Source organism: Anser brachyrhynchus (assembly GCF_964034855.1).
Source record: "Anser brachyrhynchus genome assembly, contig: SCAFFOLD_450, whole genome shotgun sequence".
Classification (NCBI taxonomy): domain Eukaryota; kingdom Metazoa; phylum Chordata; class Aves; order Anseriformes; family Anatidae; genus Anser; species Anser brachyrhynchus.
Genome location: NW_027664043.1, coordinates 26,634 through 54,477, shown reverse-complemented (window position 1 = coordinate 54,477; position 27,844 = coordinate 26,634). Strand labels below are relative to the sequence as shown.

General features: G+C 65.4%; 1 protein-coding gene across 1 annotated transcript; it reads left to right on the top strand.

Annotated features, from left to right (window-relative positions):
* Window positions 1-132: 132 nt before the first annotated feature.
* LOC308186465 (uncharacterized protein) lies at window positions 133-27,844 on the top strand. The gene is made up of 28 exons (XM_080608595.1): window positions 133-324; window positions 1,321-2,155; window positions 2,248-2,329; window positions 3,105-3,221; window positions 4,063-4,166; window positions 4,902-5,074; window positions 5,715-5,858; window positions 6,764-6,958; window positions 7,711-7,797; window positions 8,421-8,590; window positions 9,464-9,585; window positions 9,663-9,763; window positions 11,431-11,601; window positions 12,431-12,607; window positions 15,370-15,822; window positions 16,567-16,819; window positions 17,493-17,577; window positions 18,344-18,506; window positions 19,233-19,329; window positions 19,964-20,136; window positions 20,793-20,936; window positions 21,834-22,034; window positions 23,283-23,369; window positions 23,449-23,618; window positions 24,013-24,134; window positions 24,830-24,930; window positions 25,659-25,829; window positions 26,817-27,844. The coding sequence occupies exons 1-28, from the start codon at window positions 178-180 to the stop codon at window positions 26,994-26,996; spliced, it is 5,025 nt and encodes a 1,674-aa protein (XP_080464721.1). The 5' UTR covers window positions 133-177; the 3' UTR covers window positions 26,997-27,844.

The following is a 27,844-nucleotide window of genomic DNA, read 5'->3' as shown; positions in this document are numbered from 1 at the left end:
GCGGGGCTCCAGGGGTTGGTTTCTCAACTGGGGGCAGTGTTCCAAGGGGTAGGTGTTTCAAGGGGCGGGGCCTCAAGCGGGTGTGACTCAAATGGGCGGGGCTTTAAGGGGGCGGGGCTTTAAGGGGGCGGGGTCTCGGGGCATCCTAAAGCCGCGGCGGGCCGGGGGTGGGCAGCTATGGCTTCGTACCGGGTGCGGGTGCGCACCGGGAGCCAGCCCGGGTCCGGCACCGCCGACTCCATCGCCGTGACCCTGGTGGGGACCCGGGGGGCCAGCCCCAAGACCCCCCTGGACAGCTGGGGGCCGGACTTCTGCTGCGGGACGGTGAGGGGGGGGGCTGGGGTCTGGGGGCACCCCGGTCCTTCTAGGGTTCTGGGGGACATGGGGATGTTAGGGGACATCGGGGGGCTGGGGGCACCCAGGGGTGTCGGGGGGCTGGGGGCACCACAACTCTTGTAGGGTCTTGGGAGACATTGGGGGACATGGGGACATTGGGGGGCTGGGGGCACCCCGGTCCTTGTAGGGTCTTGGGGGACATGGGAATATTGGGGGACATCGGGGGGCTGGGGGCACCCCAGCTCTTCTAGGGTCTTGGGGGACACTGGGGGACATGGGGACATTGGGGAGCTGGGGGCACCCTGGTCCTTGTAGGGTCTTGGGGGACATGGGAACATTGGGGGACATTGGCGGGCTGGGGGCACCCAGGGGGGCTGGGCGCACCCCGGTCCTTGTAGGTTCTTGGGGGACATTGGAGGATCTGGGGACGTGGGGATGTGAAGGGATGTTGGGGGGCTGGGGGCACCCCAATTCCTGTTGGGGGACATGAGGGACACTTGGGGACACTGGGGGGCTGGGGGCACCCCGGTTGTTATTGGGGGGACTTTGGGGACATTGGGGGGCTGGGGACACCCCTGTCCCTGTTGGGTTTTGGGGGACACCTGGGGCTGGGGACACCTGGGGACAGTGGGGGGGATGCCAGGGGGGTTGGGGACACCCCGCTCCCTGTCGGGGGGACTCTGGGGGCTGGGGACACCCCAGTCTCTGGGTTTTGGGGGACACAGAGGGACTGAGGACCCCCTGGTCCCTATTGGGGCCACCCTGGGGACACTGGGGGGGGAGGACATTGGGGGGGGGAGGAGGCCATCGGGTGGCTGAGGACACTTGGGGACAGCGGGGTGCCACCAGGACCACCCCAATTTACCAGAGAAGGGGGGATTCGGGATCCTGTGGGGCCACCCTGACTCTGGGAGGGGACGGGGGGGGGGGGCGTGGGGATCCCGGTGTCCCCGATGTCCCCAATGTCCCCAAATGTCCCCGCAGGAGCGCGAGTACCGCGTGGTGGCCCCGCGGGCGCTGGGGCCGCTGCTGCTGGTGCGGGTGCACAAGGAGCCCTACGGGCGCCTGCCCCAGAGCTCCTGGTTCCTTGAGGGGCTCCGCGTGTGGCCCGAGGGGACGCGGGGGCAAGGGGGGGACCCCGAGGACCCCCAGGACGAGGACCCGAAAGCTGGGGACGCTGGGGGCAAGAACCCGAAAAATGAGGACGAGGACCCCAAAAATGGGGATAAGAACCCAAAAGATGGGGACAAGGACCCCAAAAAGGGGGATAAGAACCCAAAAAATGGGGACGAAGACCCAAAAGATGGGGACAAGGACCCCAAAAATGGGGACGAAGACCCAAAAGATGGGGACAAGAACCCAAAAAATGAGGACGAGGACCCCAAAAATGGGGACAAGAACCTGAAAGTTGGGGACAAGAACCCAAAAGATGGGGACGAGGGCCCAAAAGATGGGGACAAAGACCCCCAAAACGGGGACACGGAGGACGAGGACACCGACAGTGACGACGACACCGAGGACGACGACGACACCGAGGACGAGACCGGTGACGCGAGTGACACCGACGAGGAGCTCGCTGACCCCGACGCCCCCTCTGACCCCGAAAACCTTGGGGCCCCCTGCGACCCCGACGACCCCTGTGACCCCGACGACCCCTACGATGACCCCGATGACCCCTACGATGACCCCGGCGATGACCTCGAGGCCGCCTACGCCGCGAGGGACATTGGGGACACCGAGGAGGTGGCCCCGTGCTACTCCTTCCCCTGCTACCGCTGGCTGCGGGGTTTCGGCACCTGGGAGCTGCCCGAGGGCTCAGGTGGGGCCCGGTGGCTTTTGTCACCCCCTCCCCCCCCTTTGTCCCCCCCCTCCCTTGTCCCCAAATTGTCACCTCGTGTCCCCCCCCCCCAGCCAAGACCCCCGCCCAGGAGTGTCACCCCCTGCTGCGGCGTCACCGGCGCCGTGCCCTCGCCCAGCAGCAGCGGCGGTACCAGTGAGTGTGTCCCCTCCCCCCCGTGTGTCCCTCCCCCATTTTGTCACCTGTGACCCCCCCCCCCTTTGTCCCCCCCCTTGTTGTCCCCCCCTCCTTGTCCCCTCTGTGCCCCCCATTCCTGTCCCCAGGACCCCCGTGGGCTCCTGGTGTCCCCCCAAATGTCCCATGGGTCCTGTCCCATCCCCCCCCCCCGCCCCCCCCAAAATATGTCTCCTCCTGCCCCCCCCCCCCAAGTGTCCCCTCCTGTCCCCCCCTCAATGTCCTGTCCTGTCCCCCCCCCCCCCCCAAAATGTCCTCTGGGTCCCCTCCTGCCCCCCCCAATTGTCCCCCAAAATGCCACCTCCTGTCCCCCCCCCCCCCCCAAAATGTCCCCTACTGCCCCCCCCCCTCCTGTCCCTTGTGCCCCCCCCCCCTACTGTATTCCCCCCCCCGGGGGGTGTTGGGGTCCCCTTGGGGACATTATTTGCGGGGGGGGGGGGGGTGTCTTTATTTTGGGGGGGCCACGGGGGGCTTTATTTTGTGGGGGGACTATGGGGGGAGGCCGTGTTTTAGGAGTGCCTATGGGGGGCTTTATGGGGGGGGTTCTGTTTTGGGGTGGCTCTATAGGGGATTTTATGGGGTGGCTGTGTTTTGGGGGGGTCTTTTGGGGGGGGTTATGGGGGGGGTCTTTATTTGGGGGGGCTACGGGGGGAGGCCGTGTTTTAGGGGTGCTTATGGGGGTCTCCATTTCGGGGGGCTCTATAGGGGAGCTTATGGGGGGGCTGTGTTCCCCCAGGCTGGCCCCCTTCGCCCCCGGCCTCCCCTGGGCACTGCCCCTGGGCTCAGCGCCCGACCCCGACCTCGACTTCTCCCTGCCCAAGGCGGCCGCCTTCTACCTGCGGGCAGGGGCCGTGTGAGTGACCTCTGACCCCGAGCGACCCCTGACCTCTGACCCCCAGTGACCCCCAGTGATCCCTGACCTCTGACCCCCAGTGACCCCCAGTGATCCCTGACCTCTGACCCCAGCAGCCCGGCCACGCCCCTTCCATGTGTCTGCCTGGGCATCGTGGCCCCGTGGCCGTTTGGCCCCGCGTGGCTTTATGGCCTCGTGTCCCTGAATCCCAATGGCCCCATGTGTCCCCGTGTCCCTTTGTCCCCGTGTCCCCAAATCCCCATGTCCCCAAATCCCAATGTCCCCATACCCCATGGCCACATGTCCCCCAAATCCCGATGTCCCCACGTGTCCCCATACCCCATGGCCACACGTCCAACGGCCACGTGTCCTCCTGTCCCCATGTCCCCATGCCACGTGTCCCCATGTCCCTTTATCCTCGTGTCCCTGTGCCTGTTTGTCCCCATGGCCTCATGTCCCCAAGCCCCATGGCCAAGTGTCCCCGTGCCACATGTCCCTTTATCCCAATGTCCCCATGTCCCTTTGTCCCCGTGTCTGTGTGTCCCTTTATCCCCATGTCACCGCGTCCCATGTCCCTTTATCCTCGTGTCCCTGTGCCACGTGTCCACATGTCCCCGAGCCCCAAAACTGTGTCCCCATGTCCCTTTGTCCCCGTGTCCCTTTGTCCCCATGCCACGTGCCTCATGTCCCTTTGTCCCCATGTCCCCACGCCCATGAGCCCCAAAACTACGTGTCCCCGTGCCCCACGTCCCTTTATCCCCGTGTCCCCGTGCTACATGTCCATGCGTCCCTTTGTCCCCATGTCCGTGTGCCCCCGTGCCATGTGTCCCTGTGTCCCCAGGAACCTGGAGACGAAGCTCAAGGGCTTCCTGGACCGCCCGATGTCCTGGGAGAGCATCGAGGCCATCACGCGCGTCTTCTGCTTCTACCGCACGCCCGTCACCGGTATGGGGACACGGGGACACGCGTGTGCGGTATGGGGACACGGGGACACTTGTGTGTGGTATGGAGACACAGGGACACGCGTGTGGAGTACGGGAGGATGGGGACACGTGTGACCGGTACAGGGACACGGGGACACGCGTGTGCACCCCGCCCGCTGCCACGGCACACGCGTGACCGGCGGCACCTCCTCCTGGTGGCCAGGTTTTGGGAGACCCCATTGTCAGGGTTTTGGGGTCCCCACAGTGCCCAGACACCAGAGGACCCCTGGTGTCAGGGGTTTTGGGGACCCCCCGCATCCTGGTTTTGGGGACTCTGTGCATCAGGGCTTTTGGGGTCCCCCTGGTGTTAGGGGTTTTGGGGTCCCCGCTGTGGGGTTTTGGGATCCCCTGGTCTCAGGGGTTTTAGGGATCCCTGCAATCGATTTTTGGGGTCCTCTGCTGGTGGATTTTGGGATCCCTTATTACCAGGGGTTTGGGGGATTCCTGCTGTGGGGTTTTGGGGTCCCCTATTATCAGAGAGCTTGGGGTCCCCTGTTATCAGGGCTTTTAGGGTTCCCCCAGTGTCAGGGGTTTTGGGGCCCCCATATCCAGGTTTTGGGGTCCCCCGCTGTGGGGTTTTGGGCTTCCCTATTATCAGGGCTTTTAGGGCCCCCCACAACCAGGTTTTGGGGTCCCCCCTGTGGGGTTTTGGGGTCCCCGCTGTGGGGCCATGGGGGACACGGTGCCGGTCCCGCAGAGTACGTGGTGCGGCACTGGCGGGACGACGCCTTTTTCGGGGAGCAGTACCTGAGCGGGGTGAACCCCGTCCTGCTGCGCCGCTGCCCCCGCCTGCCCCCCAACTTCGCCGTCACCCCCCCCATGGTGGCGCCCAGCCTGGGCCCCGACACCTGCCTGCAGCGGGAGATGGAGGTGGGGGCACTGGGGGGGCTCTGGGGGGGGTCTGGGGGTCCAGGAAGAGGAGGGGGACTTGGGGGAGGATTTGGGGGTCCAGGAAGGGGACAGAGACCTGGGGGGGGGGGGGGGGGGACTTGGGGGTCTGGGAGGGGATTTGGGGGTCCAGGAAGGGACAGGGACTTAGGGGGAGGGATTTGGGGGGACAGGACAGGGACCTGTGGGGGGGTTTGGAGGTACAGGAGGGGGGTCTTGGGGGTCCACAAGGGGATGGGGACCTTGGGGGGGGGGGGGGGGGGGGGGACGACACAACACCTGGGGGTTTGGGGATGGGGACTTGGGGAGGGATTTGGGGGTCTGAGGGAAGGATGGGGACCTGGGGGGGGGATTTGGGGGTCCAGGAGGGGATGGGGACCTGGGGGGGAATTTGGGGCTCCAGGAGGGGATTTGGGGGTCCTGGGGGGGGACAGGGCCCCTGAAACCCATGGGAAGAATCCTTGGGGGGGGCGATACAGTGACCTCAGCACCCCAAAAAGCCCCCTACAGGACGGGGATACTGGGGGGTGTCCAGGAGGGGACTTGGGGCCCCCTGGGGGAGGGGTTAAGGGGCGATGGGGGGGGGGGGGGTGTTGCCCCGTGGTGACACCCCCCCCCCCAGAAGGGGGACGTGTACCTGGCCGACTACTCGGTGCTGGACGGGATCCCCGGGGTGCTCATCGACGGGAGCCCCACGTTCGTCTGCGCCCCCCTCTGCCTCCTGCACCAGCGCCCCGACGGGAAGCTGCTGCCCCTCGCCATCCAGGTGGGGAGGGGGGCACGGGGGGGTTGGGGGGGTGTCATGGGAGCTGGGGGGGGGCACTGGGAAATGGGGATGGGGGGGTAGAAGGGGTTATGGGGGGCTGGGGGGAAATGGGGGCTGGGGGGGTGGGGGGTTAGGGCAGAAGGGGGAGGCTGGGCAGGACACGGGCGTGTGGGGGAGGGAATGAGGGCTAGGGGGGGCTAGGGGAGAAATGGGGTCCGGGGGGGGGGCTAGGGTCTGGGGGGGCTACACAGGGGTCTCAGGGTGGGGAATGGGGTCTGAGGGGGGGGTAAATTGGGTCTGGGAGGGGGGTCAAGGGGTTGGGGGGTGGACACGGGGGTTTCGGGGTGGGAAATGGGGTCTGGGGGGGGGGGCACAAGGGTCGGGGGGGTGTAAATGGGGTCGGGGGGGGACACAAAAGACTGGGGTGGGCACGGTTTTAGGGCAGAAAGGGGGAATTTGGGGCTGTGGGGGTTCCCCCCTATTCCCCATTCACCCAGCGGGGGGAGGGGGGGGGGGGCTCCGGGGGCGTGGGATTTATGAATGGCGGGGCGGGAGGGGAGGGCGCGGCATTTTTTGTGAATGGGCGTGGGCGTGGCGTCAGGCGGACGGGCGTGGGCGCGGCTTTTGCGTGGGCGGCGCGTCTCTGTTCAGGAACGGCCCCGCTTTTTTTTTTTTATGAATGGCGCGTCCGCTTTTATGAATGGCGCGGCGGGTTTTTATGAATGGAGCCTCCCGTTTTATGAATGGAACCTGCCTCTTTATGAATGGCGCCGCTCTTTTTTTTACGAACGGCGCCGCTTTTCGCCGCCGGCGCGGGGTGGGGGTGGGGGTGGGGTGGGGGGCGCCCTCTCCCCCGCCCCCCCCCCCCCCCCCGCGGCTCGTGACGTCAGGGCCCTGCCCCCCAGCTATCGCAGCAGCCGGGCCCCGTGTTCCTGCCGCGGGACCCCCCGTGGCTGTGGGCGCTGGCCAAGGCGTGGGTGCGCAGCGCCGAGTTCCACGTCCACGAGGCCGTCTCCCACCTCCTCCGCGCCCACCTCCTGGGGGAGGTCTTCGCCCTGGCCACCCGGCGGCAGCTGGCGCCCCGCCACCCCCTGCATAAGGTGGGTGGGGGGGGGGCATCAGGGAAATTTGGGGGGAAATTGGGAGAATGGGGGCCATTGGGGAAATTTGGGGGGAAATTGGGGGAATGGGGGGGGAAATAGGGCGAATGGGGAGGACTTTGGGGTAAGGGGGGGACTTTGGGGAAATGGGGGGGCGTGGGGGGGTATTGGGGAAATGGGGGGAATGGGGGGGTATTGGGGGAATGGGGGAGCATTGGGGACGTGGGGGGGCCATCAGAAAAAGTGAGGGGGCATTGGGGGAGTGTGGGGGGTATTGGGGGAACGGGGGACTTTGGGGAAATGGGGGGGATGCTGTGGTATTGGGGGAATGTGGGGGCATGAGGGGCATCAGGGAAATTGGGGGGGGACATTGGGGGAATGGGGGGGCGTGAGGAAATGGGGGAGACTTTGGGGAAATGGGGAAGGGTGTGGGGGTAATGGGGAAATGGGAGGAATGGGGGGGGTGTGGGGACATGGGGGGGGGACACGTGGACATGGGGGCACACAGGGGGGACGTGGGGGGCACCTGTCCCATGGGGGTCATGGAGAAATTGGGGAGGGGGGTCCCAGGTATTGGGGGGGGTCCCAGATGCGGGGTTCCAGGTGTTTCGGGTGGGGGACGGGACCAGGTTGGGGCCTCTCATTTTTTGAGAGGGGGTCCCAGGTATCAGGAGGAGTTCCCATTTTTTTGGGTGGGGTGGTTCCCCAGCCAACTGGCACAAAGCCCCCCCCCTTGTCCCCCCCCCCCCCAGCTGCTGCTGCCCCACACACGGTACACGGTGCACATCGCGGTGCTGGCGCGACGCTTCCTGCTCAACCCCGGCGGTGTCTTCGACCGGGTGGGTCCGGGGGGGGGGTTCCATGGGTGGGGGGCACCCTTGGGTGGGGGGGGGCATGCTTGGGTGGGTCCCCAAGAGGGCAAGGGGGAGCTCTGAGGTGTGTCTGGGGGGGGGAGTGGTGGGGTCTTGGGAGGATTTAGGGGGGAGACAGGAGGGGGCCTGGGGGGTGATTTGGGGCTTTTGGGGGTGAGTTGGGGCAATTTGGGGGTATTGGGGGGTAAATTGGAGTGACTTGGGGCAATTTGAGGTGATTTGGGACAATTTGGGGATGGATTGGGGCAACTGGGGATGATTTGGGGCTGTGCTGGGGTGACTGGGGCAATTTGGGGCCACATTGGAGCGATTTGAGTCTGAATTGGGGTCATTGGGGATGATTTGGGGATGAATTGGGGCAATTTAGGGCCACATTGGGGCAATTTGGGGCTGAATTGAGGTGACTTGGGGCTGAACTGGAGCTGAATTGGGGAGACTTGGGGCCACAACAGGGCAATTGGGGATGCTTTGGGGCCAGATTGGGGCGATTTGAGGCCACGTTGGGGCAATTTGGGGCTGAATTGGGGTGACTGGAGGGGGCAGCCGGGGGGCTTCTGCTGATCCCCCCCTCCCCATTCCCCCCTCCCCAGGCCATCGCCCTGGGGCGCCGGGGGCTGCTGCGCGTGGTGGCGCGGGGGCTGCGGAGGCTGCGCTACGGGGACCTGGTGCTGCCCCGCGACCTCCGGCGCCGCGGCGTCACCCGCACCCGCGGCTACCACTACGGGCAGGACGCCCGGCGCCTCTGGGCCGCCATCCGCAGGTGGGGGCCACCCCCCCGTGCATCCTTGTGTCCTCCCTGTGTGTCCTCGTGCCTCCTCGTGTCCTCCCTGTGCGTCCTCGCGTCATCCTTGTGCCTCTTCACGTCCTCCCCGTGTGTCCTCGTGCATCCTTGTGTCCCCTCGTGTCCTCCTTGTGCCTCCTCAGGTTGCCCTTATGCCTCCTCATGCCTCTTCGTGTCCTCCCTGTTTGTCCTCGTGTCCTCCCCGTGCATCCTTGTTTCCTCCCCATGCATCCCTGTGCATCCTCGTGCCTCCTCGTGGCCTCCCTGTGCCTCCCCCTGTGTCTTCATGTCCTCCCCGTGCATCCTTGTGTCATCCTCGTGAGTCCTTGTGTATCCTCGTGTCCTCCCTGTGTGCCCTTGTCTGTCCCCGTGTCTTCCCTGTGCGTCCTCATGTCTTTCTCCCGCGTCCTCATGTGCTCCCACGCGTCCTCCCGTCTCCTTGTGTGTCCTCGTGCATCCCTCTTGTGCGCTCTCGTGCATCCTCATTTGTCCTTGTGCCTCCTCGTGCACCTCATTCATCCTCATGCCCCTTAATTTGTACCTGTGCGTCCCCCTCGTACCCTTTTGTGCCCCCTCGTTCATCCTCATGCCCCGTGATTTGTCCTCGCGTGTCCTTGTGCCCCCTTGTGCCCCCTCGTGCATCCCCCTTGTGCCCTTTCGTGCCCCCTCATTTGTCCTCGTGCCCCCTCATTTACCCTCGTGCCTCCTTGTGCATCCCCCTTGTGCCCCCTAATTTGTCCTCGTTCGTCCTCATGCCTCCTCGTGCACTCTCGTTGGTCCTTGTGCCCCCTTGTGTGTCCCCCCTGTGCCCCCTCGTGCCCTCTCACGCCCCCCCCCCCTGCCCCCCCCCAGCTTCGTGGACGGCATGGTGCGCCTCTACTACCCGTGTGACGCGGCCGTGCGCGACGACCCCGAGCTGCAGGCCTGGGTGGCCGAGATCTTCCACAAGGCTTTCCTCGGCCGCCGCCGCTCCGGTAGGGCCCCGCGTGTCGCACGCGCGCGTGCAAGGGTCCCGGGGGGCCCTCGTGCAAGCTTCAAACCCCCCCCCCAGGCGTGCCCTCGTCACTGCGCACCCTGCGGGAGCTCGTCACCTTCGTCACCATGATCATCTACACCTGCTCCGCGTACCACGCTGCCACCAACAGCGGCCAGGTGGGGGGCCGTGGGGGGCTATGGGGTGGGGGGGGTGCTATGGGGTGTTCGGGGGGGGAATATGGGGTGGGGGGGGTGTTAGGGGGGTGATATGGGGTGTTGGGGGGCTGTTATGGGGCACTATGGGGTGTGTGAGGGGTGCTATGAGGTGTTGGGGGGATGCTATGGCGTGCTATGGGGTGGGGGGGTGGGGTGTTGGGGGGCTGCTATGGGGCGGGGGGGCGCTATGGGGTGTGGGGAGAGCGATATGGGGAGTTCTGAGGCGTGTTGGGGGTGCTATGGGGGTGTTGGAGGGGTTTTACGGGGTGTGTTGGGGGCGCTATGGGGTGTTGGGGGGCTGCTATGGGGCATTATGGGGTGTGGGGGGCTGCTATGGGGTGCTATGGGGAGAACAATGTGGGGTGTGGAAGGGGGTGTTGGGGGTGCCATGGGGTGTTGGGGGGCGTTATGGGGTGTAGGAGGGGATGTGGGAAGGGCACTATGGGGTGGGGGGGGTCAATATGGGGGGTGTTGGGGGGGTGTTATGGGGTGTTGGGGGTGCTATGGGGTGCTCGGGGGCTCTGTGGCATGCTATGGGGTGTGGGGGGAATGTTGGGGGGCTGCTATGGGGTGTGTGGGGAGCACTATGGGGTTCTATGGGGTGCTGGGGGGCGCTATGGTGTGCTATGGGGTGGGGGGGTGCTGGGGGGTGCTATGGGGTGTTGGGGGGCAGTATGGGGCACTATGGGGTGTGTGGGGGGCGATATGGGGTGCTATGGGGTGTGAGTAGGGGTGCTATGGGGGGGTATTGGGGGCAATGTGGGGCACTATGGGGTGTGGAGGGGGTGGTGGGGGTGCTATGGGGTGCTGGGGGGGCGCTATGGGAGCTGTGGGGTGCCGTGGGTGCTGCGGGTGCTCTGAGCCCCACGGATGCTGCAGGGACCGCGGGTGCCGTGGGTGCTGCGGGTGCTCTGAGGTGCTGCGGGTGCTGCAGCGGCTGCAGGTACCACGGGCGCTGTGGGTGCTGCAGGCCCTATGGGTGCTGGGGGGGTGGTCCCATGGGAGCTGTGGGTGCCGTGGGCACTATGGGCACCGTGACTCCATTGGGTGCTGTGGGTGCTGGGGATCCCATGGGTGCTGTGAATGCTGTGGGTCCCACGGGTGCTGGGAGCCTGACAGGCACCACGGGTCCCACGGGTGCTGGGAGTCCCATGGGTGCTGGGGATCCCATGGGCACTATGGGTGCTATGAGCGCTGTGGGTCCCATGGGTGCTATGAGTGCCATGGGTCCCGTGGGTGCTGGGAGTCTGGGCACTGCGGGTCCCACGGGTGCTGGGGATCCCATGGGTGCTATGAGTGCTGTGGGTCCCACGGGTGCTGGGGATCCCATGTGCTCTGTGGGTGCTTGGGATCCCACGGGCGCTACGGGTGCTATGAGCGCCGCAGGTCCCACGAGTGCTGGGAATCCAGTGGGTGCTGGGGATCCCATGGGTGCTACGGGTGTTATGAGCGCCACGGGTCCCATGGGTGCTGGGACTCCCACGGGTGCTACGGGTGCTATGGGCGCCATGGGTCCAATGGGTGCTGGGAGTCCAATGGGTGCTGGGAGTCCCACGAGTGCGCGGGACCCATGGGTGCTGGGGGTCCCCTGGGGTGCCGGTGTCCCATGGGTGCCCGTGCCGGCGCAGTTCGAGCTGGGCGCCTTCATGCCCAACCTGCCGGCGGCCATGCGGAGGCCGCCCCCCCGGAGCAAGGCGCCGCTGAGCGAGGCCGACTTCCTGGGTGCGCTGCCCGCCGTCAACACCACCTGCATCACCCTCGGGGTCCTCTGGGTGCTGCGCAACGAGCCCCTCGACATGGTGAGCCCCCCCCAGGACCCCCCCGGACCCCCCCCCCGGGACCTCAAAATCTCCCAAGGGACCCCCAGGGATCCCCATGTTCCCAAGGGACCCCGACCTCTCCCAAGGGACCCCCATGGCCCTAAGAGATGCCCCTGGGACCCCCAAGGGACCCCTGCATTCCCAAGGGACCCCCGTGGCCCCAACATCCCCCAAGGGACCCCCAGGGACCCCCACATTTCCAAAGGACCCCAACCTCACCCCAAGGGACCCCCCACATCCACAAGGGACCCCAACCTCACCCCAAAGGACCCTCACATCCCCAAGGGACCCCCATGGCCCCAACCTCCCCCAAGGGACCCCTGGGACCCCAACCTCACCCCAAGGGACCCCCACATCCTCCTGGGACCCCAAGGGACCCCCATGGCACCAAGGGACCCTCTGGGGCCCCAACCTCACCCCAAGGGACCCCCACATCCTCCTGGGACCCAAGGGACCCCATGGCCCCAAGGGACCCCCAGGGACCCCAACCTCACACCAAGGGACCCCCCCGGCCCCAAGGGAACCCCATGGCCCCAACCTTACCCCAAGGGACCCCCTGGGACCCCACATCCCCCAAGGGACACCCTGGGACCCCAACCTCACCCCAAGGGACCCCCACATCCTCCTGGGACCCCAAGGGACCCCCATGGCCCCAAGGGATCCCCATGGCCCCAACCTCACCCCAAGGGATCCCCAGGGACACCAACCTCACCCCAAGGCACCCCCTGGGACCCCACATCCCCCAAGGGACCCCCCTACGTCCCCGCCCCACCCCGTGCCCCCCACCCATGGGTGCCGGTGCCCGCAGCGCCCGCTGGGCTCGTACCCCGAGGAGCACTTCACGGAGGAGGCCCCGCGGCGCCTGCTGGGCGCCTTCCAGCGCCGCCTGGCCCGCATCTCCCGGCGCATCCAGCGCCGCAACGCCGCCCTGCCCCTGCCCTACCCCTACCTCGACCCCGCCGCCATCGAGAACAGCATCGCCATCTGAGCGACGGCGGCCCCAACGTCCCCAAAGTCCCCCGGTGTCCCCAAGACCCCCCAGGTGTCTCCCACGTCCCCAAATCCCCAGGTGTTCCCAATGTCCCCAGCGCTGCCCTACCCCTACCTCGACCCCGCCGCCATCGAGAACGGCATCGCCATCTGAGCGACTTCGGCCCCATCGTCCCCAATGTCCCCTGGTGTCCCCAGGTGTCCCCAAGACCCTCAGGAGTCCCCATATCCCTTGGTGTCCCCAAATCCCCAAGTGTTCCCCATATCCCCAACAACCGCAGGCGTCCCCACATCGCCAGATTCCTCAGGTGTCCCCAAATCCCAGGTGTCTCCCATGTCCCCAGGTGTCCCCAAATCCCCAGGTGTCTCCCATGTCCCCAGGTGTCCCCAAATCCCCAGGTGTCTCCAATGTCCCCAACATCCCTGCGTGTCCCCAAGACCCCCAGGTGTCCCTAAATCCCCTGGTGTCTCCCACATCCCCAACGTCCCCAGGTGTCCCCCCATTTCCACGTGTCCTCGGTGTCCCCAGGTGTCTCCCAACATCCCCAAGAGACCCCCAAATCCCTGGTGTCCCCCAGATCCCCAGCACCCCTGGGTGTCCCCCATTTCCATGTGTCCCCAACGGCTCCGGGTGTCCCCAACGTCCCCCAGGTGTCCCCCATCTTCCCACATGTCCCCAACGCCCCTGGTGTCCCCAAATCCCCAGGTGTCCCCCAAAGTCCCCAGGTGCCCCCCCCCCATGTCCCCACCTGTCCCCAGGTGGCCCCAACACCCCCAGGTGCCCCTCCCCCCCCATGTCCCCCAGTGTCCCCAACCCTGGTGGCACCCAGGTGGCCAATAAAGGAGTTGGGTGCGTGTGCGTGGGTCGGAACATGCATGTGGGGATGCACATGCGTGTGCAGGGATCATAACATGTAAGGGGGTGGGGACACGCATGTGGGGATGGGGACATGTGGGGGGGTTGGGGACATGTGTACAGGGATGGGCACACGTGTGCGGGGTTGGACACGTGTGTGGGGATCATGACATGTAAAGGGTTGGGAACACACATGTGGACATGGGGACACGCGTGTGTGGGGATGGGCACACGTGTGTGGGGATCATGACATGTAAGGGGATGGGCACACGCGTCTGCAGGCATTAAAAATATGTGGGTATGGACACGGATGTGTGCATGTGGGGTTGGGAACACGCGTGTGCAGGGGGGGGAACACGTGTGTGTGGGGATTGTAATGTGTAAGGGGATGGACACGTGTGTGTGGGGATCACAAGGGGATGGACGTGTGTGGGGATGGTAACACGTGTGTGTGGGATCATAACACGTGTAAGAAGATTGGCACACGTGTGTGGGGAGGGACACGCGTGTAAGGGGGTGGGCACACGCGTGGTCAGGGATCGTAACGTGTGGGGATGGGGACACGCGTGTGGGGATGGGGACACGCGTGTGAGGGGATGGGCACACGCATGTGCAAGGTGGGCATGTACGTACGGTGATCATAACACATGTAAGGGGATGGGCACACGCGTGTGGGGATGGGAACACATGTGTGGGGCTTGTGACGTGTAATGGGCCAGTGTGCACCAGTATGGACCAGTAAGAACCTAAGTGGTCCAATGTACACCAGTATGGACCAGTAAGAACCTAAATGGCACAATGCGCACCAGTATGGGCCAGTAAGAACCTAGATGGCTCAGCTGGAACTGGTCATACTGGTGCAATGGTGTAACAGGGGAGCATTGGGCTGGGCCCCAGCCCTACTGGGTCAAACTGGGCCAAACTGGGATATGGGCCCAGCCCAGTGGTGGGAACTGGGGTCGGAACTGGGGCGTGACTGGGATGGGGCTTGGTCCTGGTGGCCCAAACTGGGCTGGAACTGGTTTGGAACTGGTTTGGAACTGGTCTTACTGGGCCCAGTGGTGTAAGAGGGGTGGGAAAGGGTGCGAGGCTTACTGGTGGGACTGGGGTTTAACTGGGGTGGGACTGGGGTTTAACTGGGGTGGAACTGGGTGGAACTGGGTGAAAGGCCATTGATGAAATCAGGGCCGGAACTGGTCTTACTGGGAGGGACTGGGGTCTGCGGAACTAGGTGGCACTGGGAGGAACTGGGTGGGACTGGGGTCTGTGGGTGGGTGGGGACTGGGATGGGGGGGCCAGGGACCGCTCGGACTGGTCGGTGCGGTGGGCACTGGGAGGGACTGGGAGGGACTGGGACAAGGCTGGGAACTGGGGGAGCGGCACAGGGAAGCGGAGGAGGACCGGGAGCGTGGAGGGATCCCGGTGTCCCCAGGGACCCCAAGGACCCCCCTGACCCCAAGGACCTCCAGAACCCAGTGGGACCCCGGTGTCCTTGAGGACCCCCAGGACCCAGCAGGACCCCGCTGACCCCGATAACCCCAAGACCCCCAGGACCCCGGTGTCCCCCAGGACCCCAAGGACTCAGCGGGACCCCGGTGTGCCCAAAGGACCCCAAGACCACCAGGACCCCACTGTCCCCAAGGACCCTCCAGGACCCATAGGACCCCAGGACCCTCAAGACCCCAGTGTCCCCAAGGACCCCAGTGTCCCTGAGGACCCCCCAGGACCCCAAGGACACCCAGGACCTAGCGGGACACCAGAGTCCCCAAGGACCCCGAAGACCCCCAAGGACCCCAGTGTCCCTGAGGACCCCCGAGGACCCCCCAGGACCTAGCGGGACACCAGAGTCCCCAAGGACCCCCAAGACCCCGCTGTCCCCAAGGACCCTCCAGGACCCATAGGTCCCCAGGTCCCTCAAGACCCCGAGGACCCCAGGACCCCAGTGTCCCCAAGATCCCAAGGGCCCCCAGGACCTAGCGGGACCCCCGTGTCCCCAAGGACCCCCAGGACCCCAAGGACCCAGCAGGAACCCGGTGACCCCCAAGACCCCCAGGACCGCAAGGACCCTCAGGACCCCGGTGTCCCCAAGGACCCCAAAACCCCCAGGACCCCCAGGCTCCCCCGTGACACTGGAATCCCCGGAGACCCCCGATGTCCCCCCGGAGACCCCCAACACCCCCCCAGAGACCCCCGAGGCCCCCCCGGGCCCCCCCCGGTACTGGCTGCGGGTGACGACGGGGACGCAGTGGGGCTCGGGGACGCTGGCGCCCGTCACCGTCACCCTGGTGGGGACGAGGGGACAGAGCCCCCCCTGCCACCTCGCCTGGCCCGGCCACCGCCTGCAGCCCGGCTCCGTGAGTGCGCTGGGGGGCACTGGGAGGGACTGGGAGCACTGGGGAGGGGGTTGGGGGGACTGGGGAGGGACACTGGGGAGCACTGGGGAGGGGGAGCTGGAGGGGACTGGAGGGCACTGGGAGGGACTGGGAGGGAATTGGATGGGCACTGGGGGGGAACTGGGCGAGACTGGGGGGCACTGGAAGAGACTGGGAGCACTGGGGAGGAGGAGCTGAAGAGGACTGGGGGCACTGGGAGGGACTGGAAGGGACTGGGAGGCACTGAGAGGGGTTGGGAGGGAATTGGATGGGCACTGGGAGGGGACTGGGAGAGACTGGAGGGCACGGGGAGGGACACTGGGGAACACTGGGAGGGACTTAGAGCACTGGGGAGGGGAAGCTGGAGGGGTCTGGGGGCACTGGGAGGGAGTGGGAGGGACTGGGAGCAGTGGGGAGGGGGAGCTGGAGGGTACTGGGAGCACTGGGGGTGGCGCTGAGGAGGGCTGAAAGGGGCAGAGGGGGGGCACTGGGAGGGACTGGGAAGGGATTGGAAGGGCACTATGGGAGACCGGGGGTGACTGGGAGAGACTGGTGGGCACTGGGAGGGACTGGGATGAACTGGGGAGGGGGAGCTCGAGGATACTGGGAGCACTGGGAGCACTGGGGGTGGCGCTGAGGGGGCTGAAAGGGGCAGAGGGGGACACTGGTGGGCACTAGGCTGAACTGGGAGCCCTGGGAGCAGGGGGTGACCCCCCCCCCCCCCAGACGGTGGTGGCCGAGGTGCCCCCGGGGCCCCCCCTGGGCTCGCTGCTGCTGCTGCGGCTGCACAAGGAGCCCCTGGGGGGGGCCCTGGTCCCCGACCGCTGGTTCTGCGCCCATGTCACCGTCACCTCCCCCCCCGGGGACACCCCTGGGGACACCGATGGCGGGGACCCCCCCGGGGACCCCCCCCCCGAGGCCACCTTCCCCTGTTACCGCTGGCTGGAGAGCGGCTGCCTGGAGCTGCGCGAGGGCACCGGTACGGGGGGGGGGGGGGGGGGCAAGTGGGGGGGTGTGGGGACACCTTGGGGACACTGTGGGGACGTGGGGGGGCGTGGGGACATCGTGGGGGCGGGGGGACACCAAGGGGATGTGGGACATGGGGACACCGTGGGGATATGGGGACACCGTGGGGACACGGGGGGGGCGGACATGGGGGGGGGGCGTGGGGACGCCTTGGGGACATGGGGACGCCTTGGGGACATGGGGACGATATGGGGACACGGGGGGGTGTGGGGACATGGGGACAATATGGGGATGTGGGACACGGGGACACCATGGGGGTGGGGGGGGGACAAGGGGGGGCATGGGGACACCTTGGGGACACTGTGGGGGCGTGGGGACATCGTGGGGGTGTGGGGACACCAAGGGGACGTGGGACATGGGGACACCGTGGGGACATGGGGGGGCGTGGGGACACCTTGGGGACATGGGGACACTGTGGGGTGCATGGGACACGGGGACATTGGGGGAACACGGGGACAGTATGGGGATGGGGGACATGGGGACACCGTGGGGATTGTCCCTGTCCCCATATGCCCATGTCCCTGTCCCCGATGTCCCCCTGTCCCCCCGATGTCCCCATGTCCCCCCGATGTCCCCTCAATGTCCCCATGTCCCCGATGTCCCCATGTCCCTGTCCCTGTCCCCAGCCCGCACGCCCCGGGAGGACGCCTCGGAGCCGCTGCTGCTGCAGCACCGCCTGGAGGAGCTGCGGGAGCGCAGGGAGGCCTTCCAGTATGGGACTGGGAGCACTGGGAGGGACTGGGGGAGGCTGGGGAGGGTGTTGGGATGGGATTGGGATGGACTGGGATAGACTGGGAGGGGCTGGGAGGGGATTAGGAGGGTTTGGGATGGACTGGGAGGGGACTGGAAGGGACTGGGAGGGGATTGGGAAGGACTGGGAGGGGACTGGGAGGGACTGGGAAGGAATGGAAGGGGAATGGGAGGGGACTGGGAGGGACTGGGAAGGAATGGGAGGGGAATGGGAGGGACTGGGAGAGGACTGGGAAGGGAATGGGAGGCACTGGTGTGTCGGTGGGAGAACTGGGGGGCACTGGGAGGCCCTGGGAGGACACTAAGATGAATTCTGGCACCACTGGGAGGCTCTGGAGTGCCACTGGGAGAACTGGGGAACAGTGGGAGAACTGGGGGGCACTGGGGGGGCGTTACTGGGGGCACTGGGAGGGGGTTACTGGTCTTACTGGGGGACACTGGAGGGCACTGGGAGGACACTAAGGTGGATTCTGGCACCACTGGGAGGCTCTGGGGTGCCACTGGGAGAACTGGGGGACACGGGGAGAACTGGGGGGCATTGGGGGGGTGTTACTGGTCTTACTGGGAGGCACTGGGAGGACACTAAGGTGGTTTCTGGAGGCACTGGGGTGTTACTGGGAGAACTGGGGGGGCACTGGGAGAACTGGGGGGCACCGGGGGGGCGTTACTGGGGGCGCTGGCAGGGCGTTACCGGTCTTACTGGTCTTACTGGGCCCCGCGCCCCCAGGTGGGAGCCCTTCGCCCCGGGGTGGCCGTGGTGCCTGCGGGCGCTGCCCCCCCTCCTGTGCCCGGGGCCCCCCCCCGGCCCCCCCGGCCCCCCCCCCGCTGTCCCCAGGCCTGGCCTTCCCCCTGGGACACCGCGCCACCGTGGCCGCCCGCATCGCCGCCGCGTGAGTGGCCCCAAAAGGCCCCGAATGGCCCCAAATGGCCCTGAGGGGCCCCGAGGGGGCCGCATGTCACCGTGTCCCCATAACCCCATATCCCCGTGTCCCCGCATCCCCGTCCCCATAACCCCCTGTCCCCATGTCCCTATATCCCTGTCCCCATAACCCCGTATTCCCGTGACCCTATAGCCCTGTGTCCCCATGTCCCCATATCCCCACAACCCCCGACCCCGTGTCCCTATAACCCCCTCTCCCCATGTTCCCATGTCCCTATAGCTCCCTGTCCCCATGTCCCCATAACCCCATATCCCCTGTCCCCACAACCCCCTGTCCCCGCGTCCCCACATCCCCGTCCCCCTGTCCCCATAACCCTCTGCCCCATGTCCCCCTGTCCCCATAACCCTATAATCCCTGTCCCCATGTCCCCATAACCCCACAACCCCAAAACCCCTCTCCCCCTGTCCCGTGCCCCCCTGTCCTTCCTGTGTCCCCACAACCCCGTAACCCCATGACCCAACAACCCCATAACCCCACAACCCCATAAGCCCATAACCCCATGTCCCCCTGTCCCAGCAACCCCACAACCCCACAACCCCACAACCCCACAATCCCACAACCCCACACCCCCATAACCCCATAATCCCATATCCCCATATACTCCCACAAACCCACGACCCCATAACCCCACGCCCCCACAACCCCATAACCCTATTATTCCCTGTCCCCAGCCAGGTCCGGGTGCGGCTCCGGGGTCTTCACGGGGGGGGCTCCTGGCACAGCTTCGATGACCTCCACGAGGCTTTGGGGTGCCCGGGGACCCCCACCAGCGGTGGGTGCCCCCCCCTGCACCCCAAAAACCCCCTAGCACCCCAAACCCCCTTGTAACCCCCCCCCGGCAGGGGCGGGGGGCATGGCCGGGTTTTGTGGTCCCCCAGTGTTTGGGATTTGGGGTTTGGGAGGGATGCCAGCGTCAAAGTTTTGGGGGACCCTAAATGTCAGGGTCTTGGGGGACCCCAAATGTCTGGGGTTTGGGGGATCCCCTTGTGGGGTTTGGGGGGATGCCGGTGTCAGGGGTTTGGGGGACCCCCAGTGAGGGGTTTTCAGGTTCCCCACTGGCTGGGAATTGGGGTTTCCCTCCCTTGTTACGGGTTTTGGGGTCCCACAGGGTCCAGGTTTTGGGGTTCCCTTGGTGTCAGGGGTTTTGGGGTTCCCTGCTGTGGGGTTTTGGGATCCCCTATCATCAGGGGTTTGGGGGCCATTGCTATGGGGTTTTGGGGTCCCCTATTGTTAGGGCTTTTAGGGTTCCCCCAGTGTCAGGGGTTTTAGGGCCCCCATATCCAGGTTTTGGGGTCTCCTGCTGTGGGGTTTTGGGGTCCCCTATAATTAGGGGTTTTGGGGTCCCCCCTGTGGGGTTTTGGGGTCCCCGCTGTGGGGCCGTGGGGGACCCGGTGCCGGTCCCGCAGAGTACGTGGTGCGGCACTGGCGGGACGACGCCTTTTTCGGGGAGCAGTACCTGAGCGGGGTGAACCCCGTCCTGCTGCGCCGCTGCCCCCGCCTGCCCCCCAACTTCGCCGTCACCCCCCCCATGGTGGCGCCCAGCCTGGGCCCCGACACCTGCCTGCAGCGGGAGATGGAGGTGGGGGCACTGGGGGGGTTTTGGGGGGGCACGGGGGGGGGCAGGAGTTGGGGGGGGGTCAAGATTTGGGGTCCTAGGAATTGGGGTCCCAGGGATTGGGGTCCTAGGAATTGGGGGGGGGGCAGGGATTGGGGTCCCAGGGATTGGGGGCTCCTGGTTTGGGGGTTCCTTTGGGTTGGGGGTCCCAGGGGTTGGGGTCCCAGGAACTGGGGGGCTCAGGGATTGGGGTCCTAGGAATTGGGCGTCCCAGGCTTTGGGGTCCCAGGGATGGGGTCCAAGGGATTGGAGTCCCAGAAATTGGGGGGCTCAGAGATTGGTGTCCCAGGGATTGGGGGTCCTAGGATTTGGGGGGGGCAGGGATTGAGGTCCTAGGAATTGGGGGGCGGGGACTGGGGGGGGGTCCCATTAATTGGGGATCCCAGGGATTGGGGTCCCAGGAATTGGGGGTCCCAGAGATTGGGGTCTCAGGAATTGGGGATCCCAGACATTTGGGGTCCTAGGTGTTGGGGTCCCAGGGACTGAGGGTCCCAGACATTGGGGTTCCCAAGGGTTGGGGTCCCAATCACTGGCGGGGGGGGGGGGGGGGGGGGGACATGCCAAGCACTGGGGTCCCAGGCCGGGGGTCCCGGTGCGGCGGTCCGACGGTGGCCGCGCAGGGGGGGCGCGTGTTCGTGGCGGACTACGCGCTGCTGGAGGGGCTGCCCACGGGGCGCATCGGGGACGAGCCCCAGTTCACCGCCGCCCCCCTCTGCCTGCTGTGGCTGAGCCCCGCGGGGAGGCTGCTGCCCCTCGCCATCCAGGTACGGCCCCGTGGCCCCCTGTCCCCCCTGTCCCCACGTCCCCATGGTGACCCCCATGTCCCCATATTCCCCTATCCCATGTCCCCATGTCCTATGTCCCCCTGTACCACGTCCCCATTGTCCCCAATTCCCCACATCCCACGTCCCCATGTCCCCTATCTCCACGTCCCCATGTCCCCATATCCCCATGTCCCCCTGTCCCATATTTCCATGACCCCACATCCCCCCTCCCAATGTCCCCACATCACCATGTCCCCACCCCGATGTCCCCATGCCCTCCACCCCGATGTCCCCATGTCCCTCACCTCCATGTCCTCTATCTCCACATCCCCACATCCCCAACACCGATGTCCCCATGTCCCCCACCCTGATGTCCCCATGTCCCATATCTCCATGTCCCCATGTCCCCCCGTCCTATATCTCCACGTCCCCACACCTCCCGCCCCAATGTCCCCAAGTCCCATATCTCCATGTCCCCACGTCCCCATTTTCCCCCATCCCACGTCCCAATGTTCCCCGTCTCATATCTCCACGTCCCCATGCCCCCCACCTCAATGTCCCCACGTCCCCCACTCCAATGTCCCCATGTCCCCCCATCCCACGTCCCCATGTCCCATATCTCCACATCCCCATGTCCCCAACCCGATGTCCCCATATCCCCACGTCCCCAACCCGATGTCCCCACGTTCCCACGCCCCTCACCCCAATGTCTCCATGTCCCCACACCCCCCACCCCTATGTCCCCATGTCCCATATATCCATGTCCCCGTGTCCCATATCTCCACGTCCCCCTGTCCCATATCTCCACATCCCACGTTCCCCACCCCAATGTCCCCTTGTCCCATATCTCCATGTCCCCACGCCCCCCACCCCGTTGTCCCTGTGTCCCCCCCCCAGCTGTCGCAGCACCCCGGTCCGGAGGCGCCGGTGTTCGTGCCCACGGACGCGCCGTGGAGCTGGGAGCTGGCCAAGCTGTGGGTGCGCAGCGCCCACGTGCAGCTGCACGAGGTGGTCGTCCACCTGCTGCTCACCCACTTCCTGGCCGAGGTCTTCGCCGTCGCCACCATGCACCTGCCCGCCTGCCACCCGCTGTACAAGGTGGGCCCTGAAACCCACGCCTGAAAACCCACACCCCAAAACCCGCACCCAAGAACCTGCACCCAAAAACCTACACCCAAAAACCTCCACCCCAAAACGGAACCCAAAAATCTGCGCCCCAAAACCTCCACCCCAAAACCCGAGTCTGAAAACCCGCACCCAAAAATGTGAACCTAAAATCCTTAATCCAAAAACCTGAATCCAAAAATGTGTACTCAAAAATCTGTACCCCAAACCTGAACCCAAAAACCTACACCCCAACCTTGAACCCAAAAACCTGCATCCCAAACCTGAACCCTAAAACCAGAACCTAAAAACCTGCACCCAAAAAACTGAACCCAAAAATCTGCACCCAAAAACCTGCACCCAACAACCTGCACTCAAAAACTATGTCCCAAACCTGAACCCTAAAACCTGAACCTAAAAACCCGCACTCAGAAAAAATGATCCCAAAAACCTGAATCCAAAAATCTGTACCCAAAAACCTGCATCCCAAACCTTAACCCTAAAACCAGAACCTAAAAACCTGCACCCAAAAACCTGAACCCAAAAAACTGTATTCCAAATCTGAACCCAAAAACCTGCACCCAAAAATCTGCACTCAAAACTCTGTATCCCAAACCTGAACCTAAAAACCTGCACCCAAAAACCTGAATCCAAAAACCTGCACCCAAAAAAATGAACCCAAAAACCCACACTCAAAAACCTGTACCCCAAACCTGAACCCGAAAATCTGAACCCAAAACCCTGCATTCCAAATCTGAACCCCAAAACCTGCACTCAAAAACCTGTATCCCTAATCTGAACCCTGAAACCTGAACCTAAAAACCTGAATCCAAAAAATTGAACCCAAAAACCTGCACCCCAAACCTGAACCCAGAGATATCCCACGTCTGATGTCTCCATGCCCCATGTCCCACATCTGATGCCCCCATGTCCCCATATCCCCATGTCCCCATATCCCCACGTCCCCATATCACCATTCCGCATGTCCCACATCTGATGTCCCCATGTCCCCGTGTCCCCACATCCTCATGTCCCTTATTCCAACTCTGATGTCCCCATGTCCCCATACCCCCATGTCCCCATATCCCTATGTCCCCATATTCCATGTCCCATTTCCCACCTCTGATGTCCCCATGTCCCCACATCCCCATGTCCCCATATCCCCATGTCCCTACGTCCCCATATTCCATGTCCCACGTCCCACCTCTGATGTCCCCATGTCCCCCTGTCCCCTGTCCCCAGCTCCTGCTGCCCCACAGCCGCTACACCTTCCACATCAACATCTTGGCCAGGGACAAACTCCTCAACCCCGGGGGCATCATCGACCAGGTCAGCCGGGTCTTGGGGACATGGGGACAACGGGTCCCCGGGGTGGGGACACCAGGAGGTGACGGGTGACGTCCCCCAGGCCTCGGCCATCGGGAGGGAGGGGGCGCTGGAGCTGGTGGCCCGCGCCACGGCGGCCCTGACCTACGCGGAGCTGTGCGTCCCCGATGACATCGAGCGGCGCGGCGTCGCCGACGTCCCCAATTACCACTATCGGGACGACGCCCTCGAGATCTGGGGGGCCATCGAGAGGTGGGGGGCAAGGGGACAACGGGGGGGGGGCACAGAGATGGGGACTTTGGGGATGGGGACAACAGAGGGACCGTGGGGATGGGAACGTGGGAATGGGGACGTGGGGATGGGGACATCGGGGATGGGGACATTGGGATGGGGGACATGGGGATGGGAACACTGGGGATGGGGACATGGAGATGGGGATATTGGGGACGGGGACATTGGGGATGGGGACATGGGGATGGGGACATCAGGGATGGGGACGACAGGGAGAGGACTATGGGGCCGAGGACCTACAGGGATGGGGCCATGGGGATGAGCACCACAGGGATGGGGACATGGGGTGGGGAGACCGGGATGGTGGGCATGGCCCCGTCCCCGTGTCCCACCGGTGTCCCTGTGTGTCCTAAAGCTTCGTGGAGGGCATCGTGGGTCTCTACTACCACGAGGACAGTGACGTGGTCGATGACCCCGAGCTCCAGGATTGGGTGGGTGAGATCTTCACCTACGCCGTGCTGGGCAACGAGAAGTCGGGTACGAGGCTGGTGACGGTCGGGGTCGTGGTGATGGTCGTGGCGATGGTCATGGCCATGGCCGTGGTCAAGGTGATGGTCGTGGTGATGGTCATGGTGATGGTTATGGTCATGGCGACGATCATGGTGACGGTCACGGTGATGATCGTGTCACGGTCACATCCCGGTGATGCTCAGGCCATGATCCCGGTCATGATGAAGGCCACAGCCATGGCCATGGTCACGGTCACATCATGATGACGGTCATGGTGACGCTCATGGCCATGGTGGCAGTATGATGGTGGTTGTGGCCATGGTCACAGTCATGGTCACATCACGGTGATGGCCATGGTGATGCTCAAGGCCATGGTCACGGTCACGTCACGGCCACCACGGTCACGATCCCATCGTGGTGATGGTCTGGGTGACGCGGTGACCGTCATGGCCATCATCGTGGCCCCATCATGATGGCCTTGCTGGCGGTGACAATCCTGGCCACGGTCACGGCCACGGTGACAAGGATGGCGATGGCCACGGTGACGATGTGGCCACGGTCACATCGCAGCGACGGTGACAACAATGGCCATGAAGATGGGCTCACGGCCAAGGTGCCACCATCACTGCCGCGGCTACTGGGGGTGGTGGGAGGACGCGAGCCACACGTGGCGATGACGTCACCGGTGACGTCACGGGGTGACCCGGTGGTGCCACCCCCAGGCTTCCCGGCGAAGCTCTGCAGCCGCCCCGAGCTGGTGAAGTTCCTCACCATGATCATCTTCCGCTGCTCCGCGCAGCACGCTGCCGTCAACAGCGGGCAGGTAGTGCTGGGGGGGACGTGGCGGGGACACCTGGGAGCGTGGGGGACACTCGGGGACGTGGGGGACACGGGGGACATCAAGGGACTTGGTGGGGACGCATGGTCACAGGGCTTGGGGCTGGCTGCGGACACAGCTTGGTGGCCATGGGGGACATTGAGGGGCATGGCAGAGAGCTGAGTGGCCGTGGGGCAGGACAAAGAGCCAGGTGGCCCTGGAGGACCATTTGGTGGCCATCGGGTGGCCATGGGGTCAGTAGAAGAGGACAGGGACCTAGGTGGCCCTGTGGGACCCCATGGTGGCCATGGGACAGGACAAGGCCCCAGGTGGCCCTGGGGACCCCGTGGTGGCCACGGGATGGGGCAGGGTCCAGGTGGCCCTGGAGGGACCATTTGGTGGCCACAGGACTCACAGGGTCCATAGAAGAGGACAGGGACCCAGGTGGCCATGGGGACAAGACAAGGCCCCAGGTGGCCCTGGGGGACCATTTGGTGGCCATGGGGCTCATGGAGTCCATAGAAGAGGACAGGGACACTGGTGGCCCTGGGGTGGCCACAGGGCTAACGGGATCCATAGAAGAAGACAGGGACCTTGGTGGCCTTGAGGGGACCATGTGGTGGACACAGGACAGGACAGGGCCCCAGGTGGCCCTGGGGGACTCTGTGGTGGCCACGGGATGGGACGAGGCTCCAGGTGGCCCCGGAGGGACCCGTGGTTGCCCCCACCCCCAGTACGACTTCTACGCCTGGATGCCCAACTCGCCGGGGACCATGCGGTGCCCCCCGCCGCGGAGCAAGGCCGGGGCCACCGCCGAGAGCTTCCTGGCCACCCTCCCGTCCCCTGCGGCCACCGGCGCCCTCCTTGCCCTGCTCAGCGTCGTCAGCTACGAGGCTGGCGAGCGGGTGAGCCGGGGTGGGAGCCCCCCTCACCCCCAACTGTCCCCGAGGGTCCCCAACCTCCCCCAAGGGTCCCCAACTTCCCCCAAGGGACCCCCACAGCCCCAAGGGACCCCAAAGGACCCCCATGTTCCTAAGGGACCCCCACATCCCCAAGGGACCTCCCCACTCCTCAAGGGACCCCAAAGGGACCCCCATGTTCCTAAGGGACCCCAAGGGACCCCCTACATCCCTGAGGGACCCCAAAGGACCCCCATGGCCCCAAGTTACCCCAAGGGACCTCCCCACATCCCCAAGGGACCCCAAGAGACCCCGAGGGACCTCCCCCTTCCCCAGCGGGCTCCCCCATGCCCCCAAGAGACCCCAAGGGACCCCCATGTTCCTAAGGGACCCCCACATCCCCAGGGGACCCTAAGGGACCCCCATGGCCTCAAGGGACCCCAAGGGACCTCCCCATTTCCTGACAGACCCCAAGGGACCTCCCCCTATCCCCAAAGGGCCCCCATGTTCCTAAGGGACCCCAAGGGATGCCCCCATCTCCCAGGGACCCCAAGGGACCCCAGGGGATCCCGACATCCGCAAGGGACCTCCCCATTCCCCAAGGGACCCCGAGGGACCGCCATGTTCCTAAGGGACCCTGAGGGTCCTCCCCATTCCCCAAGGGACCCCAAGGGATGCCCCCATCTCCCAGGAACCCCAAGGGACCCCTACATCCCCAAGGGACCCCAAGGGACCTCCCCACATCTCCAAGTGACCCCGAGAGACCCCGAGGGACCTCCCCATTCCCCAAGGGACCCCCATGTTCCTAAGGGACCCCCACATCCCCAAGGGACCCCAAGAGACCGTGAGGGACCCCGAGGGACCTCTCCCTTCCCCAGTGGGCTCCCCCATTCCCCCCGGGACCCCTCTGCAGCCCCCATTCCCCCCCCGGGACCCCTCCCCATTCCCCCTGGGACCCCTCCCCACCCCACCCATGGGTGCCGGTGCCCGCAGCGCCCGCTGGGCTCGTACCCCGAGGAGCACTTCACGGAGGAGGCCCCGCGGCGCCTGCTGGGCGCCTTCCAGCACCGCCTGGCCCGCATCTCCCGGCGCGTCCAGCGCCGCAACGCCGCCCTGCCCCTGCCCTACCCCTACCTCGACCCCGCCGCCATCGAGAACAGCATCGCCATCTGAGCGACGTCGGCCCCAACGTCCCCAATGTCCCCATGTGTCCCCGGGTGTCCCCTGGTGTCCCCAAGGCCCCAGGTGTCTCCCAGCATCCCCAGGAGACCCCAAATCCCCAGGTGTTCCCAAGTCCCCTGGTGTCTCCGACGGCCCCGTGTTTCCCCAATGGCCCTGCATGTCCCCAACGGCCCCACGTGTCCCCTGGTGTCCCCAGGTGTCCCTGGGTGTCCCCAGCGTCTCCAGGTGTCCCCCCAAGTCCTCCTGATGTCCCCAGGTGTTCCCAAATCCTCGCATGTCCCCAACATCTCTGGGTGTTCCCAGGTGTCCCTCAACATCCCACGGTATTCCCAAATCCCCCGCGTGTCCCCAGTGTCCCCAAGCGTCCCCAGGTGTCCCCAAGACCCCCAGGAGTCGCCACATCCCCAAGTCCCCAGGTGTTCCCAAATCCCCGGGTGTCCCCAACATCCCCACTTGTCCCCAAAGTCCCCTGGTGTCTCCCAACACCCCTGGGTGTCCCCCATATCCCCAATGTCCCCAGGTGTCCCTCAACATCCCCTGGTGTCCCCTGGTGTCCCCAGGTGTCCCCAGGTGCCCCCAACACCCCCAAATGTCCCCAAGTCTCCCAATGTCCCCAGGTGTCCCCAACACCCCCAGGTGTCCCCCCCTGTCCCCAGGTGTCCCCAGGTGTCCCCCTGTTCCCAGTTCATCCCCATCATCCCTGTCCCACCCTCCTCCTGTCCCCACCATCCCCAACCTCGTCCTCCCTCCCCGTGTCCCCATCCAGCCCCTGCCTCGGTTTCCCCTGTGTGCGTCCCCATTGTCCCCTGTCCCTTGGAATAAAGGTGGCTCCTGCTCAA

What these genes read in the sequence shown, in the direction of transcription:
- LOC308186465 (XM_080608595.1), top strand. Translation starts at nt 178, where the DNA reads ATGGCTTCGTACCGGGTGCGGGTGCGCACCGGGAGCCAGCCCGGGTCC. An exon ending in GGAGCTGCGCGAGGGCACCG is followed by an intron (nt 16,820 to 17,492) that starts GTACGGGGGGGG and finishes CCCTGTCCCCAG; the next exon opens with CCCGCACGCCCCGGGAGGAC. An exon ending in GCCTGCAGCGGGAGATGGAG is followed by an intron (nt 20,137 to 20,792) that starts GTGGGGGCACTG and finishes GTGGCCGCGCAG; the next exon opens with GGGGGGCGCGTGTTCGTGGC.